Source organism: Scatophagus argus, chromosome 17 (genome assembly GCF_020382885.2).
Source record: "Scatophagus argus isolate fScaArg1 chromosome 17, fScaArg1.pri, whole genome shotgun sequence".
Lineage (NCBI taxonomy): Eukaryota > Metazoa > Chordata > Actinopteri > Scatophagidae > Scatophagus > Scatophagus argus.
The window spans coordinates 4,805,044-4,832,996 of record NC_058509.1 but is presented as its reverse complement, the minus strand read 5'-3'; the positions used below and the strand labels follow the sequence as shown (position 1 = coordinate 4,832,996).

General features: G+C 43.3%; 1 protein-coding gene across 1 annotated transcript in view; it reads right to left on the bottom strand.

The window, feature by feature from the left end:
• pkhd1l1.1 (PKHD1 like 1, tandem duplicate 1) overlaps positions 1–27,953 on the bottom strand; it is a 33,772-nt gene that overhangs the window by 2,237 nt on the left and 3,582 nt on the right. Inside the window, exons 11-69 of the mRNA XM_046418000.1 lie at positions 27,840–27,932; positions 26,976–27,241; positions 26,703–26,794; positions 26,433–26,592; positions 25,615–25,750; positions 25,248–25,391; positions 24,981–25,135; positions 24,616–24,726; positions 24,379–24,528; positions 24,090–24,214; positions 23,836–23,999; positions 23,485–23,654; positions 22,354–22,486; positions 21,618–21,772; positions 20,983–21,105; positions 20,536–20,641; positions 20,146–20,253; positions 19,870–20,034; positions 19,646–19,767; positions 19,209–19,341; positions 18,172–18,364; positions 17,510–17,649; positions 17,021–17,125; positions 16,627–16,812; positions 16,285–16,458; positions 15,909–16,114; positions 14,690–15,662; positions 14,235–14,483; positions 13,671–13,820; positions 13,003–13,177; positions 12,499–12,655; positions 12,229–12,385; positions 11,817–12,026; positions 11,142–11,271; positions 9,989–10,230; positions 9,505–9,641; positions 8,271–9,300; positions 7,806–7,997; positions 7,251–7,402; positions 6,965–7,124; positions 6,519–6,690; positions 6,301–6,389; positions 5,876–6,039; positions 5,508–5,637; positions 4,943–5,061; positions 4,674–4,803; positions 4,400–4,573; positions 3,739–3,842; positions 3,508–3,634; positions 3,290–3,411; positions 3,117–3,207; positions 2,862–3,010; positions 2,401–2,523; positions 2,205–2,316; positions 1,852–1,968; positions 1,574–1,739; positions 1,153–1,385; positions 392–556; positions 132–289 (exon numbers count right to left, since the gene is read on the bottom strand). Of these exons, the coding sequence (XP_046273956.1) occupies positions 132–289; positions 392–556; positions 1,153–1,385; positions 1,574–1,739; positions 1,852–1,968; positions 2,205–2,316; positions 2,401–2,523; positions 2,862–3,010; positions 3,117–3,207; positions 3,290–3,411; positions 3,508–3,634; positions 3,739–3,842; positions 4,400–4,573; positions 4,674–4,803; positions 4,943–5,061; positions 5,508–5,637; positions 5,876–6,039; positions 6,301–6,389; positions 6,519–6,690; positions 6,965–7,124; positions 7,251–7,402; positions 7,806–7,997; positions 8,271–9,300; positions 9,505–9,641; positions 9,989–10,230; positions 11,142–11,271; positions 11,817–12,026; positions 12,229–12,385; positions 12,499–12,655; positions 13,003–13,177; positions 13,671–13,820; positions 14,235–14,483; positions 14,690–15,662; positions 15,909–16,114; positions 16,285–16,458; positions 16,627–16,812; positions 17,021–17,125; positions 17,510–17,649; positions 18,172–18,364; positions 19,209–19,341; positions 19,646–19,767; positions 19,870–20,034; positions 20,146–20,253; positions 20,536–20,641; positions 20,983–21,105; positions 21,618–21,772; positions 22,354–22,486; positions 23,485–23,654; positions 23,836–23,999; positions 24,090–24,214; positions 24,379–24,528; positions 24,616–24,726; positions 24,981–25,135; positions 25,248–25,391; positions 25,615–25,750; positions 26,433–26,592; positions 26,703–26,794; positions 26,976–27,241; positions 27,840–27,932 (10,574 nt within the window). The remainder of the gene's footprint in view (positions 1–131; positions 290–391; positions 557–1,152; positions 1,386–1,573; positions 1,740–1,851; positions 1,969–2,204; positions 2,317–2,400; positions 2,524–2,861; positions 3,011–3,116; positions 3,208–3,289; positions 3,412–3,507; positions 3,635–3,738; positions 3,843–4,399; positions 4,574–4,673; positions 4,804–4,942; positions 5,062–5,507; positions 5,638–5,875; positions 6,040–6,300; positions 6,390–6,518; positions 6,691–6,964; positions 7,125–7,250; positions 7,403–7,805; positions 7,998–8,270; positions 9,301–9,504; positions 9,642–9,988; positions 10,231–11,141; positions 11,272–11,816; positions 12,027–12,228; positions 12,386–12,498; positions 12,656–13,002; positions 13,178–13,670; positions 13,821–14,234; positions 14,484–14,689; positions 15,663–15,908; positions 16,115–16,284; positions 16,459–16,626; positions 16,813–17,020; positions 17,126–17,509; positions 17,650–18,171; positions 18,365–19,208; positions 19,342–19,645; positions 19,768–19,869; positions 20,035–20,145; positions 20,254–20,535; positions 20,642–20,982; positions 21,106–21,617; positions 21,773–22,353; positions 22,487–23,484; positions 23,655–23,835; positions 24,000–24,089; positions 24,215–24,378; positions 24,529–24,615; positions 24,727–24,980; positions 25,136–25,247; positions 25,392–25,614; positions 25,751–26,432; positions 26,593–26,702; positions 26,795–26,975; positions 27,242–27,839; positions 27,933–27,953) is intronic.

The window sequence follows — 27,953 nt, the reverse complement described above, 5'->3', positions numbered from 1 at the left end:
GTGGACAAAGTAAACAAAGAGAAGCCAGACTGAAGTTTGTTTGTTTGTTTGTTTTTTTTTTAAATTCCAAAAGTCAGTGGTTAGCGTGTCATATTCAGAGCCGAATCATGTTCTCCAGGTCGTGTACCGACCTCGGATGGATCAGCGTGGAGCATCATGAGGCGAAGTTTCTGAGGGCTGACGCTGGTGAAGAAGACGTCGAAGGAGTGACCAGTGGCCACGATGCTGTGGAAGAGAGACACTCTCTTCTGGCAGGTGTAACCCGAACACCAGCCGTGATCCTGAGGACCTGGACGCCAACAGAGACAGTTAAATTCAAGACACTTTCTTTTAAAACTGATTTTACAGAGATCTGGTTTCAATCATAACAGAATTATAGGAGCGGTCCTACCGTTGATCAGATCCACAAAGCCGTCTCCGAGGACAGCGACGGGGGACAGACGCCTTGTCTCTGTGTCGGCGTCAAGACTCTCGATCACCAGCATCCTGTAGTTCAGCCCGAAACACTTGTAGCTCTGCCAGGTACTCATGTACACACAGTTTTTCCTGATCACACCTGAGGACAAACGAAGCAACATGTGAGTCACACAGGACAGTGAAGGTCGAGGTTTAATCTCTTTCAACTGCTTCAAACACCGATCATTTAACCAATACACTGATCAGTGCTGAGCCATCAGTTTACAGATGAAGTTTTGTTTCTCACATAATCAACATATCTCCATACTGTGCAGTGAAATGCTTTATTGTGCCCTCCAGCTGTGCCAGGCACAATCAAAATATAAATGTAATCAAATATTCAAAAATAATTATGTTTTTTTGAGTACACGACAAAAAAAAGTTATAAGCTACGAGTTAACGTTAACATTATTTAGATTTAAAATATAAAATTTGGCAACATAATAATGCACAACATGCAACTGAATGTAGTGACTTACTGGATTTGGATAACTGACTAGATAAATACTGAATTTATTTTCCTACAGTTTTCCTTCCTTCAGTTTTATTGACAAGTTTGAAACAGAGTAAAGAAGCAAAGATTTAATTAAAGGTTTTAGTGAGAAGCTGAGCAGCCTTCATGTTCTTATTTCTGCACTTTTTCCAGCCGGTTTGATATCTAGTTGTGGTTTGCATCATCTTTTTCACTCCGGTTACCTTTGTGTGGAGCAATCTGGTTCACAGGGATGCGGCTGCCGTTGGGGAAAGTGAGCATGACTTTGGGGAGGCGGTAGTCGCCCAGCCCTCTCCTGGGATCGCCGTCCCACTCATACTCAGACTGGGGCACCACAGTTCCCACTGCACCCAGGAACGAGCCGTCCAAGTCCTTCAGCAAGCTCTTCTTCTTGGCGTCGCAGTCCATGTCCACACAGTCAGCCGGGTTCGCTTTACTGAAGCACAAGAACACACACTCAGGTCACTCTTTAACACTAAACTCAAATATTTCGATTTTCCTCTGAAAACTATTTGTGCTGTTCTCATTGCATTACAGACTGAGCCATTCCGGCAGACTTGTTTATCAATTCTTTTTTGACAGACTTTGCAGGCCTGCTACCTGCTGATATGTAAGATGATTTACCTCACATCAGGCCTGTGGATGAAGACTTTGGCCTCCTCTGTGCTGTCAACCATCTTTATGCCTGAAACATACACAGGGTGCTGCAGGTCCTCGTTGATTGGGTTGGTCATGAACATGAAGTCTGTCTCGCTTGAGCAGACATTTCCGAAACCTGCAAATGTCGTGTCTAGGAGGAGAAAGGAGGAATGTGTTGTTCAAACCATCAAGACTGTTTTTAACGACAAACAGCAACATTATCAACAACCACTCTGGCCCTTGACATCGGAGCCTGAACTCACCTTTGACTGTCATCAGTCCTTTGATGGCGTTGTAGTTGTTGTTCTTATGATGGGGCTTCTTTGGAGCTGTATTGTGTCCAGATCCAAAAGTCGGCCAGCAAATTCCAGATCTGCCACCTGTACAGAGTGAAAATGGAGCCCCAAAGTAAGTGTCTCAGTATAACAGTCTGCACTTGGGTTAAAAAGCCCACATATGGCTTAGAAATTCCACAAGTCAAACCTCGTTTTTAACCTATTCAGATGTCCAGATTTCACGTTTTCAATCTAAAAACTAATCCAAAAAGATTCAAGGCCTTTCGAAACCTGCTGCAACTTAATGTCCCAGTAATCCCTAAAGTAAATCTGCACTGTACCATTGAGAGGTCTTGGTGCTCGATGGTCATTGCTGTTGATAATATTGAAGTCACTGGACGGCACAGTGTCCAAACAGTTGAAGTTCGGGCTGCTCCCAACAATCAAGGCATTCTGGGTATGACAAAATGACATGTGATAAGTACGAGAGAAAAGAAAAAAACTTGGAATGAGTGAATCAAAATAAACTCTGCTCACCTGAATGTGTGCAGTTTTGTCGGCGTATGCGTGAGAGAGAGAGGGCGGAGCGAAGATGAGAGACATGACGCCCATCCCGTTGTCCACCAGGGTCACGTTGGAAACAATAATGTTCATGATGGTCTGTGAGGCGCAGAAGAAGAAGAGGAGGAGGAGGGGGATGGTGATCTGTCGGTTCTTATGAATAAGATCTAGTGTTTCTGAATCCAAGTCTTTCTTCTCCTAAACTCAGCTCTTGTAGAACAAAACTGACTGATATCAACTGATATTTACCTGAGTAAACATGAGCTTTTGCGTACATATTCACAGCATATGTTAAAAACAGCAGCAACACGGCAAACTTCAGTTGCTTCCTTCCTTTTACGCCCACATTGCAAATGACTGCTGTATTGTGTTTTATAAACCAACATGAATGAAGCACATGAATCAAGGTAGAAATAGAAGAAGTTTGGTATTGGAACCTGGAAGTAGATGCCGTAGTCAAAGCTCCTCCAGACGAAGAAGTTCTGGATGAGGCTGCAGCCGGGCAAACCGTCTTTGTTCAGGTAGACTCCGAACAGACCGCCGTGAGCCTCGTTGTGCATCCACTTCTCATTCTCGTTCAAATACCCTGAACAGGCAGAAGTCAGTTTTCTCAGTTTGAGCATTTGACGTACAAGTAGGTGAAATATAACCCGACGTGATAAGTGTTACTGTTCATCGGACACGTCTGTCACCTGGACACGGTTCACCATCGATGCGATAAGCGACTCTCTCGTAACCCGCCACGATGTTATGCTGCAGCACAACGTTTGTGCCCTCGTTGACCTGAAAACGCAGTGCAGGTTATAAATTCAGCGACACATGGTTATAATACGAGCACTTCATGTTGTATTTTGAGAGGACGGACCTCGATGGCAGCGTTCCAGGCGTAGTTGAAGGGCTCCTCTCTGTCCTGATATGATCCAGGCCACAGCGTCATCATCACCAGGTTCCTCCTCACTGTTACCTTGTCGCCCCAGATTCTGATACCTGCAAACAGGGATGCATTTTAATATCTTAAAGATCAGATGAGTCCAAAGATTAGCTTGCTAAAATCATGTTGATGTTGTGGGTGGCAAGAACTACCTTCTCCCACCGTGTGGTGGACGACGTTATCGTCCACGTTCAGTCCCTCTGTCCCAAAGACTCCGATGGCTGGAGAGAAGCCGTCGTGGAAAGCACATCCCTGAATGTACGACTCGTCTCCTGAAACCTTTCAACGGCAAAAAGAAAAAAACAATATTTAACAATATTTATAACAGTTTAGTCCAGACAACACTTAGTGGTCATGTGATGTGTTTGCGTGTGTCGCAGTACCTCTCCCAGGTTGAGGAAGGCCACAGAGTAACGAGGGTCGCTGTAGTCAGTCCAGCCTTCCTGGCCAGAGTGGAAAAACTCCACGTTCCTGATCTGAGCTTGGCCTTCAGGGTTAAAATGTTCAGCAACAATGTGATTAATGCGATTGATTAAACAGAAATACAAAGTGAAAATAATGCAAATGAATTGGAAGACAAAGTCATGAGAGGGCAAATCATACAGCATGCAGTATTTTCAGCTGTGCACCTCACATTGTTGAAACGAGCAACAAAAAAACTACAAAACTATAAATAACTTGATAAAGCTGAATTTGGGGAAAGCAGAATCAGCAAGAACATATATGATTATTTATGTGTCTAAGAGTAAATTAATTATTTTTTAAAAAAAGAGCATTAGCAGATAAAACTGGCGGCTTTGCGCAGGTTTGCTTCAACCCTTTTTTGTTTAAAAATGATAATGAATGATGAGATCCTGAGTTTGTACTTATTCAAAACAAAACCGTAAAAGAGCACAACACATCAACAAAAATCACTCCCGTTTTTGTACCTCCTGGGTCTAATCTGTCTGAAGATCAACAGCTCAACCGTCCGTCTGAAGAAATCCATCACATACAGTTTACACAGCGGTCAGTGAAAACAGAAAACACACTTCATACACTTACCTTTGTAATCGATTCCAGCCCAGGAGTAGCTGCCCACCAGAAGTCTGGCTCCGAACGACTCCTGCATCATCTCTGGATACTCCTGACCGATGATCTTAATGTTTCTGGTCAGGAGACCAACATCGGCCGCCAGCGTGTAGGAGAACGACGTACCTGAGACAGAGTGAGTCTCACCTGAAGAGACATAAAGGAAAAGAAGTGACTGTGGTCAGTCTGAGTCACTTAAAGAGGCTGATAGCAAACGTAAAATAAAAGAGGCACACGTCGAACTGACCGATGTGGGTGTGGGTCAAAGGCCGGTCCAGGGTCAGCACGCGGCCGTCGGCTGACACGGCGGTGACCTGGCGTTTTTCTGTCTCCCATGGGTTGTAGCTGGTGGTGGAGATGCCAACCTCATCTCCAACCTGCACAAACACAAAAGCAGACATGTAAACACTGAACACTTTGACAGCAGCTGCTTTACTACTAAACAGTATTTGGTTCAAACACCGCAACGTTTCAGTACACAAACAGTAAATAAATGAAAAAGGAAGCCACGGTGACCTGCCAGTCCACGGACTGCGTCAGGGTCAGAGTGTCGGATCCAGCAGCGGCGGTGGCAGCGAGTTTGGTGTGGTAAACATTGTGAGGTTGTCCATAGAGCTCCAGAGTGCCAAACACTCCTGTGGTACACACACACACACACACACTGAGTCAGTTCTTTAATGATATGCCTGCTTTGTCGGAGTCAGAGAATCAGTTTAATTGTTTAACTTGATTCTATGGTGTTTTTCCTTTGCTTCTCATTTATCTTGCTTCTATTTCCTTCATATCACAAACTGAAATGTGATGGAAAAAACACTGTATACAAAACACTGTCACACTGTATTTCCAGTCAACTTGTGCTACTTATATTACCATCATTACTATTATTATTATTATAGAAAAAATATATTGGACATGTCCACACATACAGCATGTAGTTATATTTACAATATATAAATATTCTACAGCATAAAAATGTTGTTGACCTCCATATGTGGATATACAGTTGCAGTGAACAGTACTTTTACAGGAGCAAATATCTTATACATGAGTTCAGGCGAGGTTGATTCTGCTGCGTTCTTACCTAGGACTTTGGATCCCTGGTTGGGTCCGTTAGGCAGAGGCCAGTCAGGTGTGCGGTGGTTCCCTCTCAGTTTGATGTGCAGCCGACCTCTGAAGGGATCGTCATCCCGTCCTGCAACCAGCCTGCCGCCCTGAAACAGTAAGACACGTGAACATCGGCGACATGCTGCACCAGGCATCATCGATCAGTCACACTGCGTAGGAGGCACTCTGAGCTCATCGATTTAGTTTGATGTCGGGTAGCTCATGGCTAACTGTTGCTGCTGATACCAAACACAATCAACACAATCACAAAGCTGTTCCGAAGATAACTAATGTAAATACAAGGCAGCCACTTCATTCCACTTCTCTTCTTCACTCTTCACTGACCTGGATAGAGATGTACACGGCGTCCAGCACCACGGTGTTGTATTCAGGTGCGGCCCGAACCTGTCTGCTGGACGAGCTGTTCATGGTGTCGGGAATCTCTAGGACTCCGACGACCGTCAGCTTGTTGAGGGGAGGAGTGTTGCTGTCCAAAACAACCCACGTTCCTGCAGTTTGACGGGTACATACATACAACAGTACATTACCAAAACACAATCTTCATTTATCTTTTCTTATAATCAAACTGTATCACCGGACAAGGTGACAAGGTGAAATTAGTCACCCTGTTCTCATTCATCTTACAAGATATCATTAAAAGGAAAATCAAGCTTCCGATGCACAACAACAGATGAAAAACCAGCGTAGAGCAGATTTACTCATTGTCTGTCTTATTTCATGATTTCTTTTGGTGTTCTTGCAGATGTTACCTGATGGGATGACCACATCAGCGCCCTCTGTTGGTGCAGTGAAGTTATTTTCAGCTGAACTTTCCCAGAAGGAGGAATTAGACCACAGACTGGAGAGAAGCACACAAAAAGGACATTTGACTACTTTTACATCGTTGTAGTATGTAAGCAGAAGGAGTTAAGTAAAGTGAGTCTGAATTAATCTGTTCCTATGGGTTGCAGTCGTGGGTTAAACGTACATGAAGTCGTCAGGGCGGCCGGTGGGTAAGGGGGCGAGCGTGGCTGGAGGCGGTGGTGTGGGTGGGATGCAGTTGGGGTAGAAGCAGCGGAAGACTCTCAAGTTCACCACGGAGTCCATCATGGAGCGATCAACGCTGTCACGACGCCGACGCTGGCTCGTCTTCCCAGATACTGAGGACACACAAAGATGTCAAACGACATCAAAAGACGCACAAATAACTACATACTACATGTCAATTTTTAGTCGATAAAATGTCAAAAAATATAGAAAAATGGCTGGGCAAAAATCGAAAGCCCTAAGATATTTAATTTACTATGATAAGAACAGCAAACCCCCAAAAGCTGCAGTGAATCCATGTTTGGGATTTGTGTTTAATAAGCAACTTAAATCGATAATTGATAATCAGAATTATAATCAATAGATACTTATGAAAGGGTGTCTCACTGATGTAGTAGAGGTTGTTGGAGCTGTCGTCAAAGTACCAGTCCCCGTTGTTGTTATCACCGAAGGTGAGCGGTGTGGATGAGCCGTTCCTCTCATCGATGATGTTGAACTTGTCTGGACTCTGGGTGAAGTTGTGGTTGATGATCACATATTGATCTGACTGAATGAGGGGGAAAAATAACAGGGACAAACAAATCAATGTAAATCGACAGACAGGTGATTCGAGATTTGTGGCACAGTTATAGATGTGCTCATACTGCTATCATGTGAAGGACCTTTCATTTACCTTGAAGCCGTAGAATTTTGCACTGTAAGTGATGTTGGTGAGGTGGTCCATGTCGTTAAAGAACCAGTTGTATGTTTGTCCAGAGGGCAGCATGGCCATCCAACCTAACTTGTGAGTCATTCTCTTCTTCAGATAAGGAATCACACTGGTGCCTGCGGGTTTACAGCAGATATATTCACACATCTATATATTTGGTAACACTTCTCTTCAGTTCTAAGCTGATATGAAGACAGAAGTGCTAATTACTGTAAAAAATGTGTTAGCAACGACAACTTCCACCTATAGAGATATATTTTATATCAATACAGCTGTATTTTACTATATCGTCATTCATTATCTTGTTAGTTGTTGACAAATACATTCATAAGCATTTCAGTTTGCCTACATCAATATCACCGCGTATTATAAACCATTTCTTAAATGCTAAAGACATTTTCATGACCTACAGCAATTCCCATTAATCACCACTAGAGGTCAGTGAAGGTTACAGATAAGTTTCTGTTCCTTCAACCACAGCCTGACCTTTAAAAGTTCTAAAACAGTGTGTTTTAATACCATGTGAGTTGGTTAGGATGACATCCTTGGCCTGCAGAGATGTCGGTGATGGATTGTTGAACGCCAGGCGATGGAAGTTGACGGTATGGTCGCACACAGCACCGGGGAAACCCACGCTCCACTCGGCACTCGGGAAACAGTGAGCAGAGTCCAGCAAGGGGCTCGCTGGCACGACTTTGTGGTTGATATTTCCTATAAATAAAGAGACATGAACAACACAGAGTTCAGTGGAATGCAGGCATGGAGGATAAGCCCTCTGAGCTGCATTAACTGGCCTTCTCTTTGTGGCCAAAAATACAGAATAACCCCAGACATATCCTTCAGTAGAAAAAAATTATATCCTGAAAAGCCCAGTTGTTTGAGCATTGAATTAAAGACGCAGCTTTGAGAAGTTCTACAGAGTGAATGATAATATGGTTAATACGTATGATACATTAAGAAGTAAGAGACTAAAGACTTGAGTACCTGTGAGGGAGCCATCAGTGTCTACCAGCTGCACCTCATGCTCCCACCTGAAGCCAGCCTTGTTGGGTGAGTTCAAGTACTCGATACCAGCAAACCTGACAGCCCAACCACCACACCGATCCACACACGTCCCGTCGATTGAGGCGACCCCAATGGCTGAACAAGAGCCGCGATTGAAGTTGATGAACTTGGTGTTAAGGACACTCAGGCCATCGTCCAATGGTGCGATGACGCCTCGGCGTGTGCAATAGTCGGCTCCCAGTTCGAGCTCATCCACGTGAGCCACGATGGTGCTGTTGGACACCGTCGCCCCTCCATCCTCTCCAAAGCCACTCACAGCCCACTGAAAGATGCGCTTGGCTTCAATGCCGGCTTTCTCATTGTTGACCATGATGAACCCGTTGAATTGCACGGCGCCCACGTTGACCCACTCAGCACCTTTCTCGCAGTTCCAGGTGGTGAGTGAGCGGAAGACAGCAGGTTCAGGTTTTCTGGAGCGGCAGCCTCCATCCTTCATGGGGTAATAGTCTGCGAAGATCCAAAGTCCGAACCACCCCTGAGAGTGGACAGTGTTATTGTAAAATTCACCCAGGGGAACCCTCTTCTGGCAGATGTTCCTGTCAAAAGATGGGCCATCGGGGTTCTCATGCATGCGGTACCAGAAGCCGAAGTGGGTGCCCCCCGCAGCAGCGTTGTGGCGGATGATGTTGTTGGGATTGGTGACCCAGTAGGCCGCAGGAGTGACGTCGTCGTTCAGCAGACTGGTGCTTTGTTTGACAAACACAGCCAGGTTATACTGCAGGATGTTTTCTGTCTCAATGCCGTCCTCAATGAAGAAGGCACCACCCATAATGTTGTAGATGACATTGTGCTCCACCAACAGCCGGTGCGTGTTGTGAATGGTTACGGCCCTGTTGAATGTTTGATGGATAGCACAACCCCTCACATATGACTTGTAGTTGATGTCTCCCATCAGATGCCAGTGGATGGGATAACGTCCCAGCCTAAAGGCCTGTCCTGCATGGAAGACCTGTGGCATAAAAGCATAAATACTCTAAAATTAATCATTTCAATTTGTTTATATACAGACGTATATACAAATAGAACAAAAAACTTTATAGATTGTGAGGATGAGAAGATTTAGAAAAACAGGAGTAATCTGATTGATATAATTAAGTGTATAGAATAAGAAGACAACAAGAAGATTTAGCAGAGAAAGTTTTAAGCATTTCACCTCAACATATTCCAGTCTGCCGATGGCAAGATTCTCATTTGGTCTGGGAGCGTGGAACATGATGCAACCTCCAAACTGATCGCTGCCGACTTCTTCTCCAAACCTTCCCTGGAAACACGTTTGGGTGGTGAATTCACCTACAGCACGGGGACAGAACACAGAAAACTGTTAACACTGCAGAAAAGTGGAGGGGCTGGGGCTATGCAAGATACATCATATTTTTAAATACACTGCTTTGTGTCTTTGTGTTCACTGTTAATTTCATTTGATATGTTTGCAATTTGTAAGCTATTAGCTACAAGCTATTATTATTAGCTATAAGCTATTATTTTTCTCCACTTTGTAAATTCAAATTCAATGCAAATTCTTGCTTGTTAGCCTAAAGAAGAACTAAGAAGAACTAAAAACAATTGCTGGATTAATCAGTTTAAATGCTACAACCTCTCTGTGTTAAAAAACAACATGATCCACTAAAACACAGTACCTGTGTTGAAGCCATCGGGACAGGCTTCGATCTGGTCGTTCCATTCTTGGTGTTGTGAGCCTCGTACCACGATGTTCCTGGTGAGGAGACCCACCTCAGCTCGGCCCTCAAACTTCGTCCCATCGGGCAGTGTGACGGTCACCCCGAGGTGAGTGTACTCGAGTGGTTCAGTCAGTGTCAGAGTCATGCCATCGGCTGACACTGCAGCGATCTTTCTCACCTCGTTTTCTCTCTGGCTGTGCCTGGAAACATAAAGGAATGATTTCTACCTGCACCTAACTTTGTTTCATAGGATTTCATAGGATTTTGTGAATTTCAGGTATAATCCTGAGGACTCCTCGTTTCACATTTCATTTCACATTTCACACACACACACACACACTGTTATGAAACAAGCAGTCACACATCAGCCTAAAGGTGTGTTATGTTTTTGTGTTATGTCTTCCTTATAAAGGCAGACCTTAACCAAACTTTGTAACACATTTAATTTTTTAAAACCCTAATTTTATGTCATTTTAGGCTGATTACTAAGCATTGTCATTAACTTTTTATGAAAGCCAAGAAATATACCGGATTTTACATTTCAACCATCTTAAAAATGCTGGAAAAACACAGTATTTACTAACAACCTTAACCTTAAATTAAATATATTTTATGTTTGATTTAAAGCTTAAGCCCATGAAATCATGACAGGTCCAGAGCTGCAGAGGAAAGCATTGACTCTGACCCGCTAAGCTAGGCTAGTGACCTTTTAGCTAACTTGTCTAGCTAGTTAATATGGTTGTCCCCATTTCTCTGTTATGATTTGATTTAGCCACTGCCTCATTTATACTTAAAAACAAACTCAAGATGTATGTTATTGGATCTATCTAAGCCATTTTTCAAACACAGGAAACAGAAAAAAGTGGGTAAATTAGCTGTGGGAAAGGCTATCTCACAAGCTAGCTCTAATTAGCCAAAGTACAGTCACTACAGTATGGTTTTTACATGCTTTTCTTTTTACTTATGTAAAAATTTTTATACAAACAAACAAACAAAAATTATATGGTACGCAAGTAAGTCAGATTGCTATCTTAAACATGAAGTTTATTTTTAAAAAGCATTTTCTTAAATAAAGTTGGTTCATACTTGGAAATGCGTGATTTCTCTGTACCTGTGACCAGTAGATGCAATCACGATTTCATCTCCAGCTTTCCACGTGACTGCCTTCATCAGGGTCAGTGTGACGGAGCCACTGGTCGCCGTCTGGGCCAAGTGGGTCCAGGGGACGGGAACTGGAATACCTGGAGAAACAGGTGGGGAAACAATGGCGTGACACATGACTGAAATTCCTCCACCAGCTTACCATTACACAACATAACATCTGACATGCAATCAGAGGTTTTTGAAATATTTGGCTTGTGACTATTTTAGTTTTCTTTTGCTTAATGCTTAAAAGTGATTCAGTCAAGGAAAAGTAATAAAAAAACAAAGTTAAAAAAAACAAAAGACTCTTCCAAGTCTATATCTAAGAGTTTTGCAGTATAATCTGAGAAAACCATCATTCCAGGAATAGGATCTTATCTCTGTTATCTCTCCTACAAACCTCATTTTTGCAAGAATACATCAACATCAAATATAACAGAGATGAATGTATATTTAAACAAGAAAAATAACTCTGCTTGGGCCACTAGAATTATTTTTAAAAAATGTAGTTTTAAGAAAACAGAACTTTAAGGACTTTGAAAAAGTCTGATAAGAGGGAAATTTCTTTTACTGAACAATGCATCAAGTTTTAGAAGCAAATCGTATGGATGTGTTTGAATATCTGGTGTGTGTGTGTTCATACCATGCAGGTCCAGCACTCCCTCTCTGACAGCCAGCGTCTTGGTTCCATAAACAGGAAGTTCAGGTGAGCGCAAGTTTCCGTGAAGTGTGATGATGGCTTTGTGCTGGAATGGCGCCCCCTCCTGGCCAATCTGGAGTCGTCCGCCGTCTGTGATCAGGATGTTCTCTGCCTGCAGCTCGATGTCAGCTTCGTCAAACAGCAACGTCCCCCCTGAGTACAAAGAAACAAACTAAATACTGGTGGCAAAAAGTGAAGTCCTCAGTTTCGGGATGTTGGAATTTGAAGATCAAGATAAAAAAATGAATAGAAATCATACATGTAAACACAGAAAGGGAGAAAAGTCTGACATCAATGAATCTGAAAAACCTTCTCTGTATTATTACGAATATTCACGATAAAGAGGGAAATGTACCTTGAATGAGCAGCATTTTCAGCACTGGGGTGCTGACGTCTAGCAGGATGGTTTGGCCTTTAGTGATGACGGCAAATGAGCCCTTTTCGGGCGGAGAGAGACCACCCCACGTGAACCTGGACGACCACACGTCAATGTAGAAGAAATCTGCATTGTCCTAAAGAAAAGACAAATACTGAATTAAGACAAATGAGCACCGGAGTTCACGTTATGTAATCGGCGTGATTATATTGTTGATGGATCAGGTACTGATCTGACTTCCTGTCTTACCATCCTGGCGATGCCTTGGTTTCCGATGCTGACTCTGACTTTGGTTTCCTGAGACTGTCGCTGAGCGTTTGTCACACAGATGATGTGTGTGCTGTTGGTGGACTGGACGTCACACACAGACCCCGCGATGGTCACGTTGACTTCATTCATGTTGGCGCTGCAAGGTGGGAAAGTGAGTGATTGTGATGAGCAATATATGACATCAGAATCAGAATTCCTTTATTTATATTATGCTAAAGTGAGGTACACTATTGTATCATTTATGTCATTTCTGTGGTATCCTGAAAATGTTCACACTATATAATATAAACCATATGCTATCTGTTCATTATACGGTGTCACTGGAGACTGGAAAATCACTACATGCCAAAATTAAGAACACGTCTTTTAAACCCAGTGAAAGCAGAGATGTCGCATGAAACCAAAGCAATTGTGTTATGTAAGTTGAGCGCTTAATTCTCAACCACTGGCCCGTAGTCTGGGTGTGTCTGCAGAGTACAGCACCTGAAACCGGAGCCAGCGATTGTGAGCCGGGTGCCTCCAGCAGTGCCTCCCCTGCGTGGAGACACATCACTGATCACCGGAGTCAACTGAGATTTGTAGGTGAAGCCATTTGATATGTCGACGGCATCCAGCTGGTTATGGACAGCGACCACGCAGCTCAGCTCCGACTGAGTGCCTGAGGGCAGACAGGACGCACAGACAAACACACGAAACAACATAAAAGACGTGGAGAATCGAGATGCGTGCTCAGAGATAACGAGCGTCTCATTGTCCGTGACAGCTTACTATCTTACCTGACATTCCTGTCATTTTCTCCAGACTGACAACACTACTCTTACACTGAAGTCTGTCTCCATTAGAGCACTTAAAAGTTCAACTTGTACAGGACTAGTTTGTTGTAATGAGTCTGGGTCCAAAAATACCACAAACCAGCAGGAACACATTCTTTCCAAAGAACACTTGAAAAACCCTTCAACACAAATAAGTGAAATAGCGCTTGTCACTATTTCTAATGGTGGATTAGATTAATGGTGGATTTCTTAGGAAGTTTTATCACAAAGCTTTTTATCTTGTTTGTTTATTATCTGATCCACCGAACAACCAAATAAGAGGAATTATTGTTTGCTTGTTCTGAGTGTATTAAGCACAACATTGTAAACTGAACTCACTGTTGTTGAACGGAGACCTGCAGTACAAGCGGCTGGATGTCGACATTTCTCTGTGAACTAAACACTCCTCCCCGCAGATCGTCACAGTGGAGTTGTGAGGGTCAAACCCAGAACCGTGCACGGACAGCAGAGCACCGCCACCGAAACTGCCTGAACCGAAGTGGAAGAAATAACGTATTCACTACAATTAATATAAAAAGCGTGTGACTCTGATGCATTACAGCACCAAAGGTTAAGAGGATAAAGAAGATATAGAAGAAAACAAAGATAAGGATAAAAGCTGCAATTGAGAAAATACTCACTAAAACATCTTGCTTTGCTATTAAAACAGAAAAATTACTGGGCCAACTTTCATTTAATAATGACACATATATTTGTTAGTTGGAGTAAGTAAAGCAGCCATGTGTGCATATATATTTGGGGGGTTATTTTCAGTTGCATTTAGTGTCTTTTACAGAGTGATTATCTGTGTGTTTGACCTCACCATGAGTATAAAACAACATGAATATGACTGTGCAGCCCTAACAAGAACAGTGTGATTGTTTACAGCTTCTCTGTGCTTACCCTCGTTAGGCTGCACGCCGCTCAGCGTCAGCTCATACGTGAACATGACATTTGACTGGGCATGACCTTTGACCTGGTGATGCAGCACGACTGGGTACGCCCCCCCTGGGTTGTCTCCTGCAGTGCACTCAACCTGTGTGTCGGACACAGTGGACACGTTGCAGGAGACGTGGTTTATGGTGACCGAGACGAGCTGGGAGTCGGTGCCAAATCCTGCACCTGTCAGCGTGACGACCGCGCCGCTCGGCCCTGTGGGAAATAACCAGAGAGGAGGACTGATGAGAGAAAGGTTACACAGCAATGAATGGGTGTAATATAAACATAAATAAGAGATATTTTGCAGTCCGTCACTAGTAAAATGGTTTACACAAACGTAATTACAAGGCTTCATGCCGAAGAAATCGAATGAACATCACCCAAAATAAGATAACAAGTGTGTTTAGAACCATAATTACCAGTGGTGGGACTGATGGAGCTGATGACAGGAGTGTGGGCTGCGGAGTAGGTGAAGCTGAGAGGAGGATACGACAATGAAAAGACCTGGATGACGACGGTCACCTGTCCCTCGCTGTGAGGAGGCGTCAGGCAGCGGAGCAAACCCGGCGTCACCTCCTGGATCTGGCAGGGTTGGCCGCCGACCGTCACGCTGGTGTCCCCTGGAGCAAAGCCGTTCCCACTGAAGACAAGAGAGGTTCCTCCTGCCAGGCTGCCCACACTGGGGCTGAGGGAGGCTTGGGCAAGGCTGCTCAGGGCGATGGAACCGGAGGCAAGGCCTTTACTTCTCACAATCACTGTGACTGGGTGGTCGCCAGCAGGCAGAGCGCTGACCCTCAGTGAAATGCTGTCATCAGTCACGGCGGTCACTTCCAGCTCCCTGCTGCTCGCAAACACGGCCACGCCATCCACGCGGCTGCCAAACCCTGAGCCAGAGATGGTGACGGTGGTTGGATCGCTGATGCTCTCGGGGGAAATACCGGTGACCGTGGGAGTGACGGAGGAAGAGTACATGAAGGAGCAGTTTGAATGACAGGAGCTTTGGATGCTGCCCACGTGGAAGACAACGTCACCGGCGTGAGGCTGAGAAGGAGAGGTGTCGCAGGTGATACAAGTGTAATTGACTGACACGACAGCGCACGGCTCACTGGCGACAGTCACTTGTCCTTGCGAAAAACCGGAGCCGTGGATGAAGAGGCGTGTGTGGCCGGTGGGGCTGCCGATGGGAGGTGAGACCAAATCGACCACAGGCAGAAGCACAAAACGGCGGCCGAGCTCATTTGGTACAGCGATGACGGCATCGCCGAGGTTGTTGACCCTGACGGCCACGGGGTGAGCGACACCGATGGGAAGTTCGCTGTCGTAGCTGAGACGGCAGTTGATCTCAGAGTGAGTGCTGTTGATCACCTGACAGGGCTGACCTCCGACTGTCACCTACAGGAGACACCAGAGTCGGTCACAATGAGCCCTGTGAGCCCTGGGACTGAACTCAAGGCTGAGAAAAACACGTTTTAGCTTTGGATGCACACAACACAATGATGACAATATGGAAAAACACACAGAGTGGTGACAGATTAACTGGTTGTTAGCTGAAATGGAATAATTGTTGTAAACAAGGGCAATATGATAAATGATAAACTTAAAATCCATTTACACATGAGCCATGAAAACGCTGCTAACCTCAATAGCGCAGGCAGTGTCGCTGAATCCAGTGCCCTGAATGTGGATGACCTGGTGGTATGACCCCTGATTGGGAGAGATGGAGTGGACCGTGGGGGTGGTGCAGGCGGCGGTACTGAAGGTTAGGCCGTCTGAAGTCTCATTGGTCTGTTGGCATGGCGAGGAGGCAACGCATTGTTGTGCTTCTCTGGAAATACGACGGGAACCTGAGAAGGAGATAAACTTAGTTTAACTGATCTGACTTGATTTGTTTTCTCCTAAACGTGTCAGTTAATGTAGATGACTGCACCTGTGCTTTGGTGCTCGTATTATTTTCACATTTACTGTAGGGTGAAGCTGCTGACTGAGGGCATCTCATCCTCATCTACACATTTACCTCCTGGCACATATCTGGCCTCCACGCCTCCCACGCTGACAGAAATCCTGCTGCTCTTATCATCCCGTGGCATGACTCGCACCACTCCCTGCAACAGTCTGGCATTGGCTTCATCTATGTAGCCACTGCTGTAGTAATACACACCAGGCGCAGTGAATCGATAGCTGAAAGACCCTGAAACAAGCAAGAAACAAAGATGAGGGTCACCACCTCAGTATCTGACCACATGTAAAACATGGTAGCAATCTGCCTTAAGTGTTGAACCTTTTGGGGATGGAGGAGGGATCTTCTGAGTCAAGAGAAGCTCAGTAACTTGTTTATGTTAAGGTGTAGTGATTCTACCTTTGGCAGTCTTGGTGTCTCCACTGTTGAATGGACCCCCTTCGTAGGTGGTGCTACCTGGGCTGGACACACTGTAGACCCGGTACCCGACACTCTGGAATTGTGGAGCCTCCCAGCGCCACCATACTGTGTCTCCAACGAACACCGTCAGTGAGGAAGGACTCCATGCATATCCCTGTCCATAAACTGGAGCACACAGATAAATCTAAAGTTAGGGTCAAACAGGTTTTGAAAAACCGAAACAGTGTCGAGGTGCCGTCACATTTAAGCTACAGGTGACAGCTTCCTTTCTTTCAGCGGTTTTCCGTAAACTAATCTTCTTTCTTTTGTACTCTGTTACTGTCAGCTCAGATTTAGTTTGACACTCGCAGAAAGGATGGAAACGTAAACCTACTGTGGTGAGATCCCTGGTTGGTGACAATGTGGGTCTCCTCCTCCGACTGCATAACACACTGCAGCTCGTTCTCCGAGGCGGCCCTGACTTCGCACTCGGCTCGTCCTGTCACAGACCAGCACAAAACATGTGTGAGATCATATATGAAAGCAGTTGCCTTATAAAACTGATTTTACACACTTGCATGTGGATTAGAGTGGATTACCACCAGTTAGTGCGCCCCCCCCCAATTATTATTTTTAAATCCAATTCCACTGATGAAATCAGATTGTTTTCTGCATGAGCCTTCTCTGGGTGCTTTGGCTTCCTCCGGCCAAAACATATGCAAGTTAGATTAACTGGCAAATCTAATTTTCCTGTGAAGAACCAGCAACATGTCCAGGTTGTACCACAACCCTCCACAGGATAAGCAGTGATAGACGGCTGGATGATCTGCCTGAGGCTGCCATAATAAGTCTGTTAGAAACTGCTGCAACTCATGTTGCTTACCGATGGAGACTTTGTTGTCGGAGGCATTGTTGCTGAAACCAGATCCAGAAATAGTCAGCCTGGTTCCTCCCATTAAAGAGCCGAACAGTGGAGAGATGCTGTGGACTTCCAGGATGTATTCAACGGTGGTGTTCACACCGCTGATGTGAAAGGGAAAAAGTAAATGAGAGTCCAATTAAATGGGCTACATTTTCCGGCTTGCAAGCAGAACTGGTCATGCAGCGTTATCTGTTTTAATGACTGATTTTTGTGAGTTTATTTTAAAGTATCAATAATTCTAATATGAAAATATAATTGACTAAATATAAGCAAAGAAGTCACTTTGAAATGTCTTTTTTCAATGTGAATGTAGCCATTTGTGCTTAGACTAAACTAATAGGGTCCACGTGTTCGTTGTTGGATTTTACTTTTGCATGTTTAAAAATATGAAAAGAGAAACAAAAACGGGACATTTTGTACAAAATGAAATATATCATTACATCTAACCCTTAAACAATGCGCGACAAAAGCTCATGTGACGTCCTATTGAGATGTAAGGAAAAAGTCAAAACACGATACTAGGCGATACTATCAGCACTCTTTCATCCGGTGTCTTTACACATGTGCATGTGAGAGTATTTCCAAACCGCTCACTGTGAAAACATCTTTCACAGTAGCTGTACCTTGACTGCGGGTAGCCATTGTTTCCAACCTGTACATCCACCCTGTGCAGGCCAGGCGGCAGCACAGGGAGAAGACAGGTGATGTTGGTCGGTGTCCATTGCACGGTGACGCACTCCTCCCCGCCTACGAAAACCATGCTGTCATTGGCCAGTACTCCCAGGTTTGAACCCTGGATGGAGAGAACTCGATGTCCTAGACAAAAGGAGGAAAATGTGCCACGAAGGAGCTTTAGTCAATCACCGCAAAGATAATTAACCCTTGTCACCTGTTCATTTTCATCAAATAAGCTGGTGTTAGTGGCGTTAGCTATAATTACATGAGTTTAGGCGTTAGTCTCTTCAGATTCTCAAGGTTTAGCAAGTGTAAAGGGCAAAAATAGAAAAAACTTGCAAGTCAACATTACACAACACCACCATAGGAGTAATAATGTGACAGAGACAACAAAAGTGTTCCACACACTCCATCACCTCCTGTTGACAGTGGAATCACATGTCAAGCCTAAATAAGAACTTCATGCTACTCGTCTCAGACACATATAATTACCCTGATGCATTATGTTCCCCCCATTGGAGAGGCATCTTACAGCTGTAGTCACAAATTCTCACACCCCTAACCTGAAAACTTACGTACATCTGGCTTTAAACCACTGGAAACTGCATGCCAAAATAAGCACTAAACATTCTGTATTTTCAAACAATATTGTCTGGTACTGACACACATTGAAACACACTGGCATTGAAACACTGTGAATAAACACTGAATCCTTTTCTTTTCATTAACAAAGGACCAGCAGATAATGGACTTTAGACTTAGTGCCTGTTGCATTCACTTGCCAGATAGAATTTCTGATGACCTTTAATGACCCATCCTCTCCATTAAACTTTTCATTTAACCACACCAAAGAACATAATCCAGCCTCCCTTCTGGGTGTATCCAACTCAGCAATGCTATAGAATGATCCTGTCCCAGTGAAAGCTTATTACATACATGAATACAATGGCAAAAAATAAATAAATAAAAGAGACTCTCAACTCACCAATCACAGTAGTGGTGCTGGGACTCAGGGATGAGATCTGTGGCGTGAGGTTAGTATCATAGGTGAAAGAGCTGCTGGCTGTCTGACTCATGTTTCCCACCATCACTGTGACGGTCTGTGATCCTGCAGCTCCCTGAGATAAGAATTATAACAATGAATTCATTAAAGAAAGACATCAAATGGGTAACTAGTGTCTTACTCAGGTTCTCTGCAAGGCCATAAAATTACACCTGAAGCCTTCGATAAAACAGTGTGACTTGGTCTGATATGAAAAAAAGCGTATGGTGTTCAATGTTAGCACATGCCTTCAGATGATTCACAAAATACCCCCCTAAGTCCTGTGTCTCTTCCTCTGATAGGTCAGAGCGGCAGCACAAAGGAGACCCACAAAATATTAAGCAGGTGGTCTTAATGTTGTTGCTGATTGGTACACTTACTGCTGGAGTTCTACATTTCAGCTCAACGGCACTGGCATGGACCACTGCGCACTCCTCACTGCCGACAGCAACCGCGGTGTTCTGACTGAAGCCAAAACCTCTCAGTGTCAGCAGTGTGCCTCCTAAGAAAAGGACAAATGGAGATAATGGTTATATTCTGTGGGGAAATCAAAGCTTGTCAGGTGCAGCTGTTATGCTAACTTTTTTTGTGTGTCATATCTTACCTGCTACACTTCCAGAGAGCGGAGAGAAAGAAGAAACAACGAGCTGATACGTGAAGTGGAGCATGTTGCCGTCTTCGTAGCGTGAATTCCCCAAAGAGGGGAAGCTGACCCACACAGGGTAGGTACCAGCGCTGGCACTGCCCAGTCTGCACACCTGAGTGGTAGCTGGAACACAGTTTGGAAAAACTGGTTAAAGTCCTTCCGCTAGATCATAGACAGGTAACTCATTTCAACAAGAAGGCGCAGTATTCACTTCTTTGACCTTCCTCCACTCACCGGTGATCTGTTCAACATGGCACCTGGCCTCTCCCACAAAGATGGAGGCATTTTCACTGCTGAAGCCAGTCCCAGTGATAGTCAAAAGAGTCCCCAGGCCATCAGATCCTGGAAAAGCCCAATCATTTAATTATACACTGCCATCACAATCTGTTATCGTATAGCACATGTACAGGAAGCTTTCTTTTCCCACAGCTGCCAATCCACTGAAAAGAATTTTTGCCAGTGATTCACTGCTTGAAAATGAAAAACTTTATAACTGGTAATGAATATTTTTTTTCAGTCTTTGATTTTAATTGTCTCTCAGATTTTTCACAGCTGTTTTTTTTTATTTTGAAATGAGGAAATTGGCTGTCTATGCTGCACCTAAAAACCAATCAACCAACCAACCTTGAGATGGGCTGATTCCAGTCACAACCGGAGTGCTGTCCTCAGACCATTCAAACCCACAGTCACCAGAGCACTTGGAGGGAATGCCATTGATGTAAACCTCCACCTGCAAAAAAAAAAAAGTCACGTTAAGGACAACATTGCACAAATTAAACATGGCGACCGGGTTGGAATGAAAGTTACCCCTACAAGACTCGTAACAACAGAACAATAAAGTACCGTAGTTGTCAGTCACAGAACAAAGCAGTTATTTAAAAGCAGACAAACACATAAATCAAATCCTGCCTGGAGGAACAAAATATAAAAACACAGCTGCATTATGCAACACTAAAGACAAAAATAAAACTTGCCCTACAGGATTTTATAGTAAGGAGGCACACTAACTAATCAGCCAAAGCAGACATCTGACAGACAGATAATGGTGAAACATAAAACTCATGTCTGTACCTGTGGTTTGGTTTCACAGACACGAAAGAGGTCTCCTGATAGGCTTCGCATCAGCAATCCTCCCTTCTTCTTCTCACGGACTTGCATATCTACGTTTCCCCCGACAACTGACGAGCCATCAACCTGTGATGAGGATAAATCACGGTTAGGACTCAAGACCAGCCATTCACGGTTGGAACAGATGACATTTAGTTTGAGAAAATCCTGCAATAAAACTACTATCAACACTGTATTACTACTATTGCTACTACTGCTAGTAATATTAATTAGTCCTGCTCCTGTCGCCAGTGGCCTGCAATTTAAAAAACAGCCGACAATAACAGACATGGTCAAGATAAATTAGACCCTGCACAGGAAATATTTTCCATGTCTGGTTTTACAGAAAGGAATGTCTGTCAACCTCCTCAAAGTCGTTAAAGAACGAGTTAAAGAAATTAGTTTGAAGAAGTTACTGGGACAAAAAGTAGAAAGTAAGAATATGTATTTCAATGTTATCTCACATAAATGAAGAATATTTTTGCAAATGAAATGTTGAGTAATGAAAAAGATTTGTTAATAACAGAATGTTTTGGGGCAATGCATCATTAACTTAAACAAACCCTACAACAAAACTGACATGGGAAACAGAGTCTGACCTGCATCAGAGGCTGGTCTCCAGGATTAGTAAGCCACTCGACCCTCCACTTGGGGCGTCTGCAGCTTCCCTGCCATTTAACGCTGACCTGACCCATGCCTGCGATTCCCTCGAGAGCGTATTTCAGATCCTCCTCGCTGATGTCCACTGACAGACCTGAGCAGACATACAGACATACAAAGTGATATGAAGTCTCAGCTGTGTTTTTATCTGAGGGTATCTGAGCAAGAATTGTGAAAAAACAAGATGTCTGTGTGCTTTTTCACCATTATCACAAATACAAACTCCTACATACAGGGATATATTCTTCCGCTGGGGGCAGTAGTTCATGAGCAGAAAATGTAACTTATAGTCATGATGTGGTTACTTGAAATTGCAAAAGGCATGACAGACGTCTCTCTTTTCACAAGTTCTGTATCGCAGAAGATGTGAGTTATGCAAGAGTTATGAGAACACTGCCTGAATCATTGGTCCAACTCTCTCTTCATGCACATTACGTTTTCACTGCACAGTAGCTGGTAGGAGGAGTGATTGCATGTTTGGAAACTGCCCAAACTTCTCACACGTATGATTTACTTTTGCATAATGCTAGCTTCTCATCATTACAACAACACCTCTTAAAAGTTGCTTAAAAGTCAGAGGTGAGTTCAGGACACAGGGAGTTTAACCTCGGGTGGAACAATGAGCACAGTTCCAGCTGTAACAATGCAGATACTACGCATGTCTGTCAGAGCTACCTTCAGCTCGGCCTCCATAAATCTCCACATCAAAGGAGCCATTCAGAGGAGGAGTTGCTCTGTGAGGACGAGTGACAGTGACGGTGGCCGCTCCCTCGCTGTACTCGGTCATGTCCTCGCTGCTGTTGGACATCTGTACAACGCAAATGGAAAAAGAGGAGGATTAAAAAGAACCTTTTATCCTTTTTATAATGCAAAGGTCTTTTCCCACAGTCCAAAACGGGATTTAAATTCAAGTTGAAAATGTTAAGGTCTGTACGGGAATTTTATAGTCATTGTTTGAGTTTGGCGTGGTTCTGGCTGGCTTTTCTTGTGGAGTTTTATGTATTTGCACAGAGGCCCACCTAAGACCAGCTTTGTGGTCCAGTATATGACACTTGTCCCGGCTCTTCCCTTAATAAAAATATAGTTAATTTCAGATGCAAGGTTTTCTTTTATCTTTATAAACACTGCTAAATGATCTAACAAAGGATTACCATCAGATTTTAAAATCAGATTTGAAAAAAACAAATCTTAAAACAAAATCTACAGCCTGCAGTCACATTTTTCCATCCCAGTGCTTACACAGTAGTCGGTCAGTACTCCCACCGCACTTTGTCAGGCAAATGATGACAGTACAGCATGTCGAGGCATGAGACACATGCAGGTTCACTATGGCGCCTCGATGTACTTAAGTTATAACATGTGGCTGTGGGTTACAGATCATTTCCTCTGTTTTTATGAGTCACACTGCTGAAGCAATGCTGTTCCTCTAAATCTCGCATCTGCTTTGCCCTGAAGAAACTCCTTGTCCTTCCTGTCAAAGAACTGATATCAGGATAAATCTTACAACTTAGTATAAACTTGCCCTTTTGCTAAGAAACTATTTGAAGCTTATATTTCAAGGGGTGTTTCATAAACTAATGGGTGGTTGCCACTTATTTACTTCACTGCAGCTCCACCCCTTTGCCCAAATTTGGGCATCCTGCCTCCAAATAACAAGATGAAGCCAAACTGGACGTGCAGTACGTCTGTGTTTTCCTGCACTATACACTTCTACCCAGAGAAAGAGTGTGAAAAACAAGGATCAATGTCTTTGATCACTTGTCTTTAATATGACATTGCTATAGAAATTTAGCAACAATCAGTTACCTGCAGGAAGCCGACTCCCAGCAGTGGGAACCCAAAGGCACATTCAAATGGTGTTGCTTTGATCTCGTAGCTGATCTGTGAACCACTTGATGTGTCTTTGCTAACAGCGATCACCTCGAAGGAATGACCAGAGCTCTCAAAAGGTGGAGGCCTCCTCTTGTGGGGAACAGCTGTGAGGAAATGATGAACAAAATAAATCTCTACATAATCCTACTGTTATGCATCAGCAGATACATGACACACAAAAAGGCATTTGTATGCTCCACAATGCTGACAGAAAAAAGTGTAATGAATATGACCTGACTACACTTAATGGCTACCCACAATCCAAATTGCTATCAAACTGTGTACCGTTCTCATCACTCGCGGTGGGATTCTTTCCGATGTGAACAGCGTCCACATAGAAATCTACACCAGACGGGTCTTTGTAGAGGTAGAACTCCAGCATACTGTATCTGCTTCCAATGTATTCTGCCTGCAGGGAACTCTGCAAGTCGATGCATTTGTAACTCCATCTGTCAAAGAAACAATCACATATAAATGCTGCAATTTTGCTGAGAAATTTGCATATGCCATCTTAAAAGCACTTCATGTTTTTCACTGACTTGTGGCTCTGAGTGAAGAGAGTATTGATGGTTGCGGTCTCTGTTGTGGTTTTGCCTTGGCTGTTGACATAAGTGAACTTCACCCCGACTTGATTCTTCAACATTCCCTTGTATGCAAAACAAAGCTGCAAAGAAAAAGATGAAAAATACGAAAAATTAAGGCTCCAAGATTTAATGTTTTAGTACATTTATCAATTTTTTTTGGTTGCTTCCATTTACGGTATTAATGATGTGCCAGTCTAACCAGCTGACAGTAAACAACAATAAATAAAGTAGTTGTGGGGTTTACCATGGGATGCCTGTCCAATGAAACTGGTCCGTAGGTGCCACCAGACTCTTTGGTGTAACTGTCTTTGAAAAGAACCTCAGCGTTCTTCAGCGACCACTGACCACAGAAACCAGAGTATTTCACTGGAGTCCCTTCCTGGGCGCTATTGAACTGGTGAGCAAAAGAAATCAGAAAAATGTAAGAATCCAAAATCAGATGCTGTCCAAGATTTGAGATCTGTGAGCTAATTCCACTGACCTGAGAGTTGTCATGTTCATAGTCATTGAAGTACGTCACATCAGCACCTTCCTCGGTCAGGATCTCACCAGGACACTCGGCTTTCATCATGTCCTCCAGAGCCGACTGCACCTGTTCACAAAATCCCACAAGCTGGAAGTTAGTTCAGTTTAAACTTTAAGTATCAAAGTACCAACTCCCACATCTGCAGTAACTTCAGACCAAAATCTATTTGATTTAAAATGAAATGAGATATCATTCATTATCCCAAGACTTGTTTATGGAACTCATTTTGCAACTTCAACTGAAGGTCAGATTGTAGATACTGTGTCTAAAAGAAAGAGAGACAGAGGGAGTTCAGTTTTAAGCATTTTTACACAACAAACCTCAGACTCAGTTGCATTGTAGGCGATGGGCTTTGTTGGGATTCCCGCCCAGAGCAAAGTGAAGGTCTTCATGTTGCTCCTCCCCTTTGTAACTTCAGTAACAGTTATGTTGGTGTCGAAGCCAAAAACCTCATAGTGAAGAGGTTCGAAATCCCCTGTTGTCAGCAAAAGACAGGTGATCAATCGATTTATTGTACTACAACACACATTCAACACGCTCAAAAGTAACCAACTTTTCCCTACGTAGCTACTTTCCCATCATCATACCTCTGTCAGAATCGAATGTGACTGTGTAGTGAGATCCTTGGCTATGGTCCTGTTTTGTGACTTGGACCGTGTCAGGTTTGATGGACCAAAGGTTGTTCAAAGCTGCTTCCACCATAGCTGCTGAGGCACTGACTGGAATGGGTTCTAAAGGAGAAAAAGGTTGAGCTCATAAACAAACATAGTAGCTGGAATATGCTATCATTTCATGAGATGACAGCAAAAGTTTTGGGGTTTTCTTTTAGCTGCTACCAAGGTTTTTTTTTAAAGAAAGCACACAGTCACAGTTCTTTAAGGTGATTAATGTGCAAGATAAAATGAACTAAGTTACATAATTTTTCAAATGAACTGATTATAAACCACCAATTACCAGTTTGTGCAGCTCCGTAGCCCAGACTATAGAAGGTGCTCCCACAAAGACTGCTGGAACAGTCGCTGCTGACAGTAATCTTCTGGACCTCTTTGACTACAGCAACATTGCTAGGCCAGGATTGAAAGGTTAGCACCTGGGTAACGATGAGAACGAGAAAATTAAGCATATTTTAAGGTGGATTTTATTAAGCATACAAATACATTTAACTTTATTACATTTCACTTTACTTATGTTTCTCAAGATAGCTGATCCTGCCCTTTTTCATTTGATATTAAACTTTTTTTTATTCACTTGTTGTTATTATGGGCTTTCTTAAAGACAGATAAATACTGATTGAATATCTGGGTGTTAAATATGAAGCTGTAACCAGGCATTAGCTCGACATAAAGACTATAAATCGTGCGCTAAAGACGGCTAACTAGCTAATGCATATATTACATAAATATATGTACAAAAATATATATACATATAAATATAAAATTATATTTTGCTTGTCTGATCTACACAAAAAACTGAAGCATAAAAAAGAAAAAGTTGTAGTTTCATGAGGAGTCATATGCTGGACTATTTCTTGGTGGGAAGCAGGATACAGCCAGCTAGCTTTTCCCCCATTTCTAGTCTTTGTGCTAAGCTAAGCTAACAGTCTCCTGACTGTACCTTCATATTTAATATATAGATAGGAGAGCGTAGGTCTTCTCACTTAGCTTTTCCAAAAAAAAAAAAAAAAAATGCCTAACCACTCCTTTAAGGGGAGCTGAACAGATTTGTCCAACAGAACAAAGCTACAGGTTAGCAGCTAGGCTAAGTTAACACACCTGTTCCTCATCGAACACATCATAATCAGCCACGATGTGCTGAACCTCGTTGACGGCATCGTCTGTCTGCTCTTCTGTAAAGGAACTCTCCTCTTTGAACAAGGCAATGTTGAAAGTAGCTGCACCGCCGTATTCTTGATGCAGAAGTTCCAGGTAGTAGCTACAGAGAAAATGTTTTGAATTATTTTCAAGGGAAGACAAGCTACGATGAGTAATGGATCAATGTTTTGTCATTTTAAGAGTTAATAAGAGCCATAGTCCTGCACTTACTATTTCCCCCCCTCAAGGGCCATTACTTCAGACTTCTGTGAGTCCAGACTTGTGATTTCTCTCACATAATATGGCTGGTAAGCAACTTTAACCTGAAGTGGAGGGTGCAAAAAAAAAAAAATAAAACAAAAAAACATCACAAACAAAAAGATATTTGATATTTGTGTTAATTGCAAAATAATACATATAACATATCCTTGATCATTTCGTATGGGAGCATGCGTGATTTATTTTGATTTTGTGCACTCAGATGATGACTAAATTCACTGATACCTTATCTTCTGGGCGGCTGGAGTTACTGAGGTACAGCTCACATCGGTCATCACACTGAAGGTAAATCGTGTAGTTGCCGCTGGTCGGAGGGACAAAGAAGCCTGTGGATCTTGTGCTGAAATAATTCAACTCAAGAGGAAAGACTTGGGGCATGGAGTCGGTCCACTGCGTCCAGTATCCAGTTGTGTTCTCATTGTAGTTGCGAATGTCAGGTAGGGTACGGGGTCTTGTGTCGTTCCACACCTCCATTTTCAAGCCTCTTCCACCTGGGTTTAAAATGGAAATAAATGGCGGTGCATCAGCTTTTAACTTTCAACGACTTCTGGTCGGTCAGAAAGAATAAATTTGAAGCCATCATTGTGGAATCTCAGAAATTAGTGCGCCTTTTTCACTATTTTCTGACATTTTACAGACAAAGTTATCAATTGTTCAATTCAGATAATAAGAAGCAGAGCAGTCAGAAATTACAATATAATCACTAGTTGCATCCCGGATAAAAAACAAAAAACTGACGAAAAGGTTGACTTTAGCTCTTTGAGAGATACTTTGTACTGTGCATGATCCCACATATGTGCTTTTGTCACAATCAGACATCTTATCATGTTACAAAACACAACACATCAAAGTATCTGAGTCTCAATGGACTGTGACAAACGACGAGATGCGGTCACGTTCATAACAGTAGTTATTGCTGCGGGTTGCATGCTTTAAATGCTTTCAGTGATCAGTGTGTTGACTGACGTGAACATGTTGTTCAGGTAATGACACAGCACCAAATAAAGCAACGGGATGCATAGGTCTAGTGCCGGTTGCACGACATCAACAGACAAAAGGACAGGAGAAGAAGGGGAGCTGTGTTCTCACCTGGGTAGACTGTCATGTTGTTGTTCATAATGTGCCTGGCAGTCCTGCATGTAATTCTGTCATCAGACACACTCTGAATTTCACAAGGCAGGCCTGAAGAAAGTGACAGAAAGC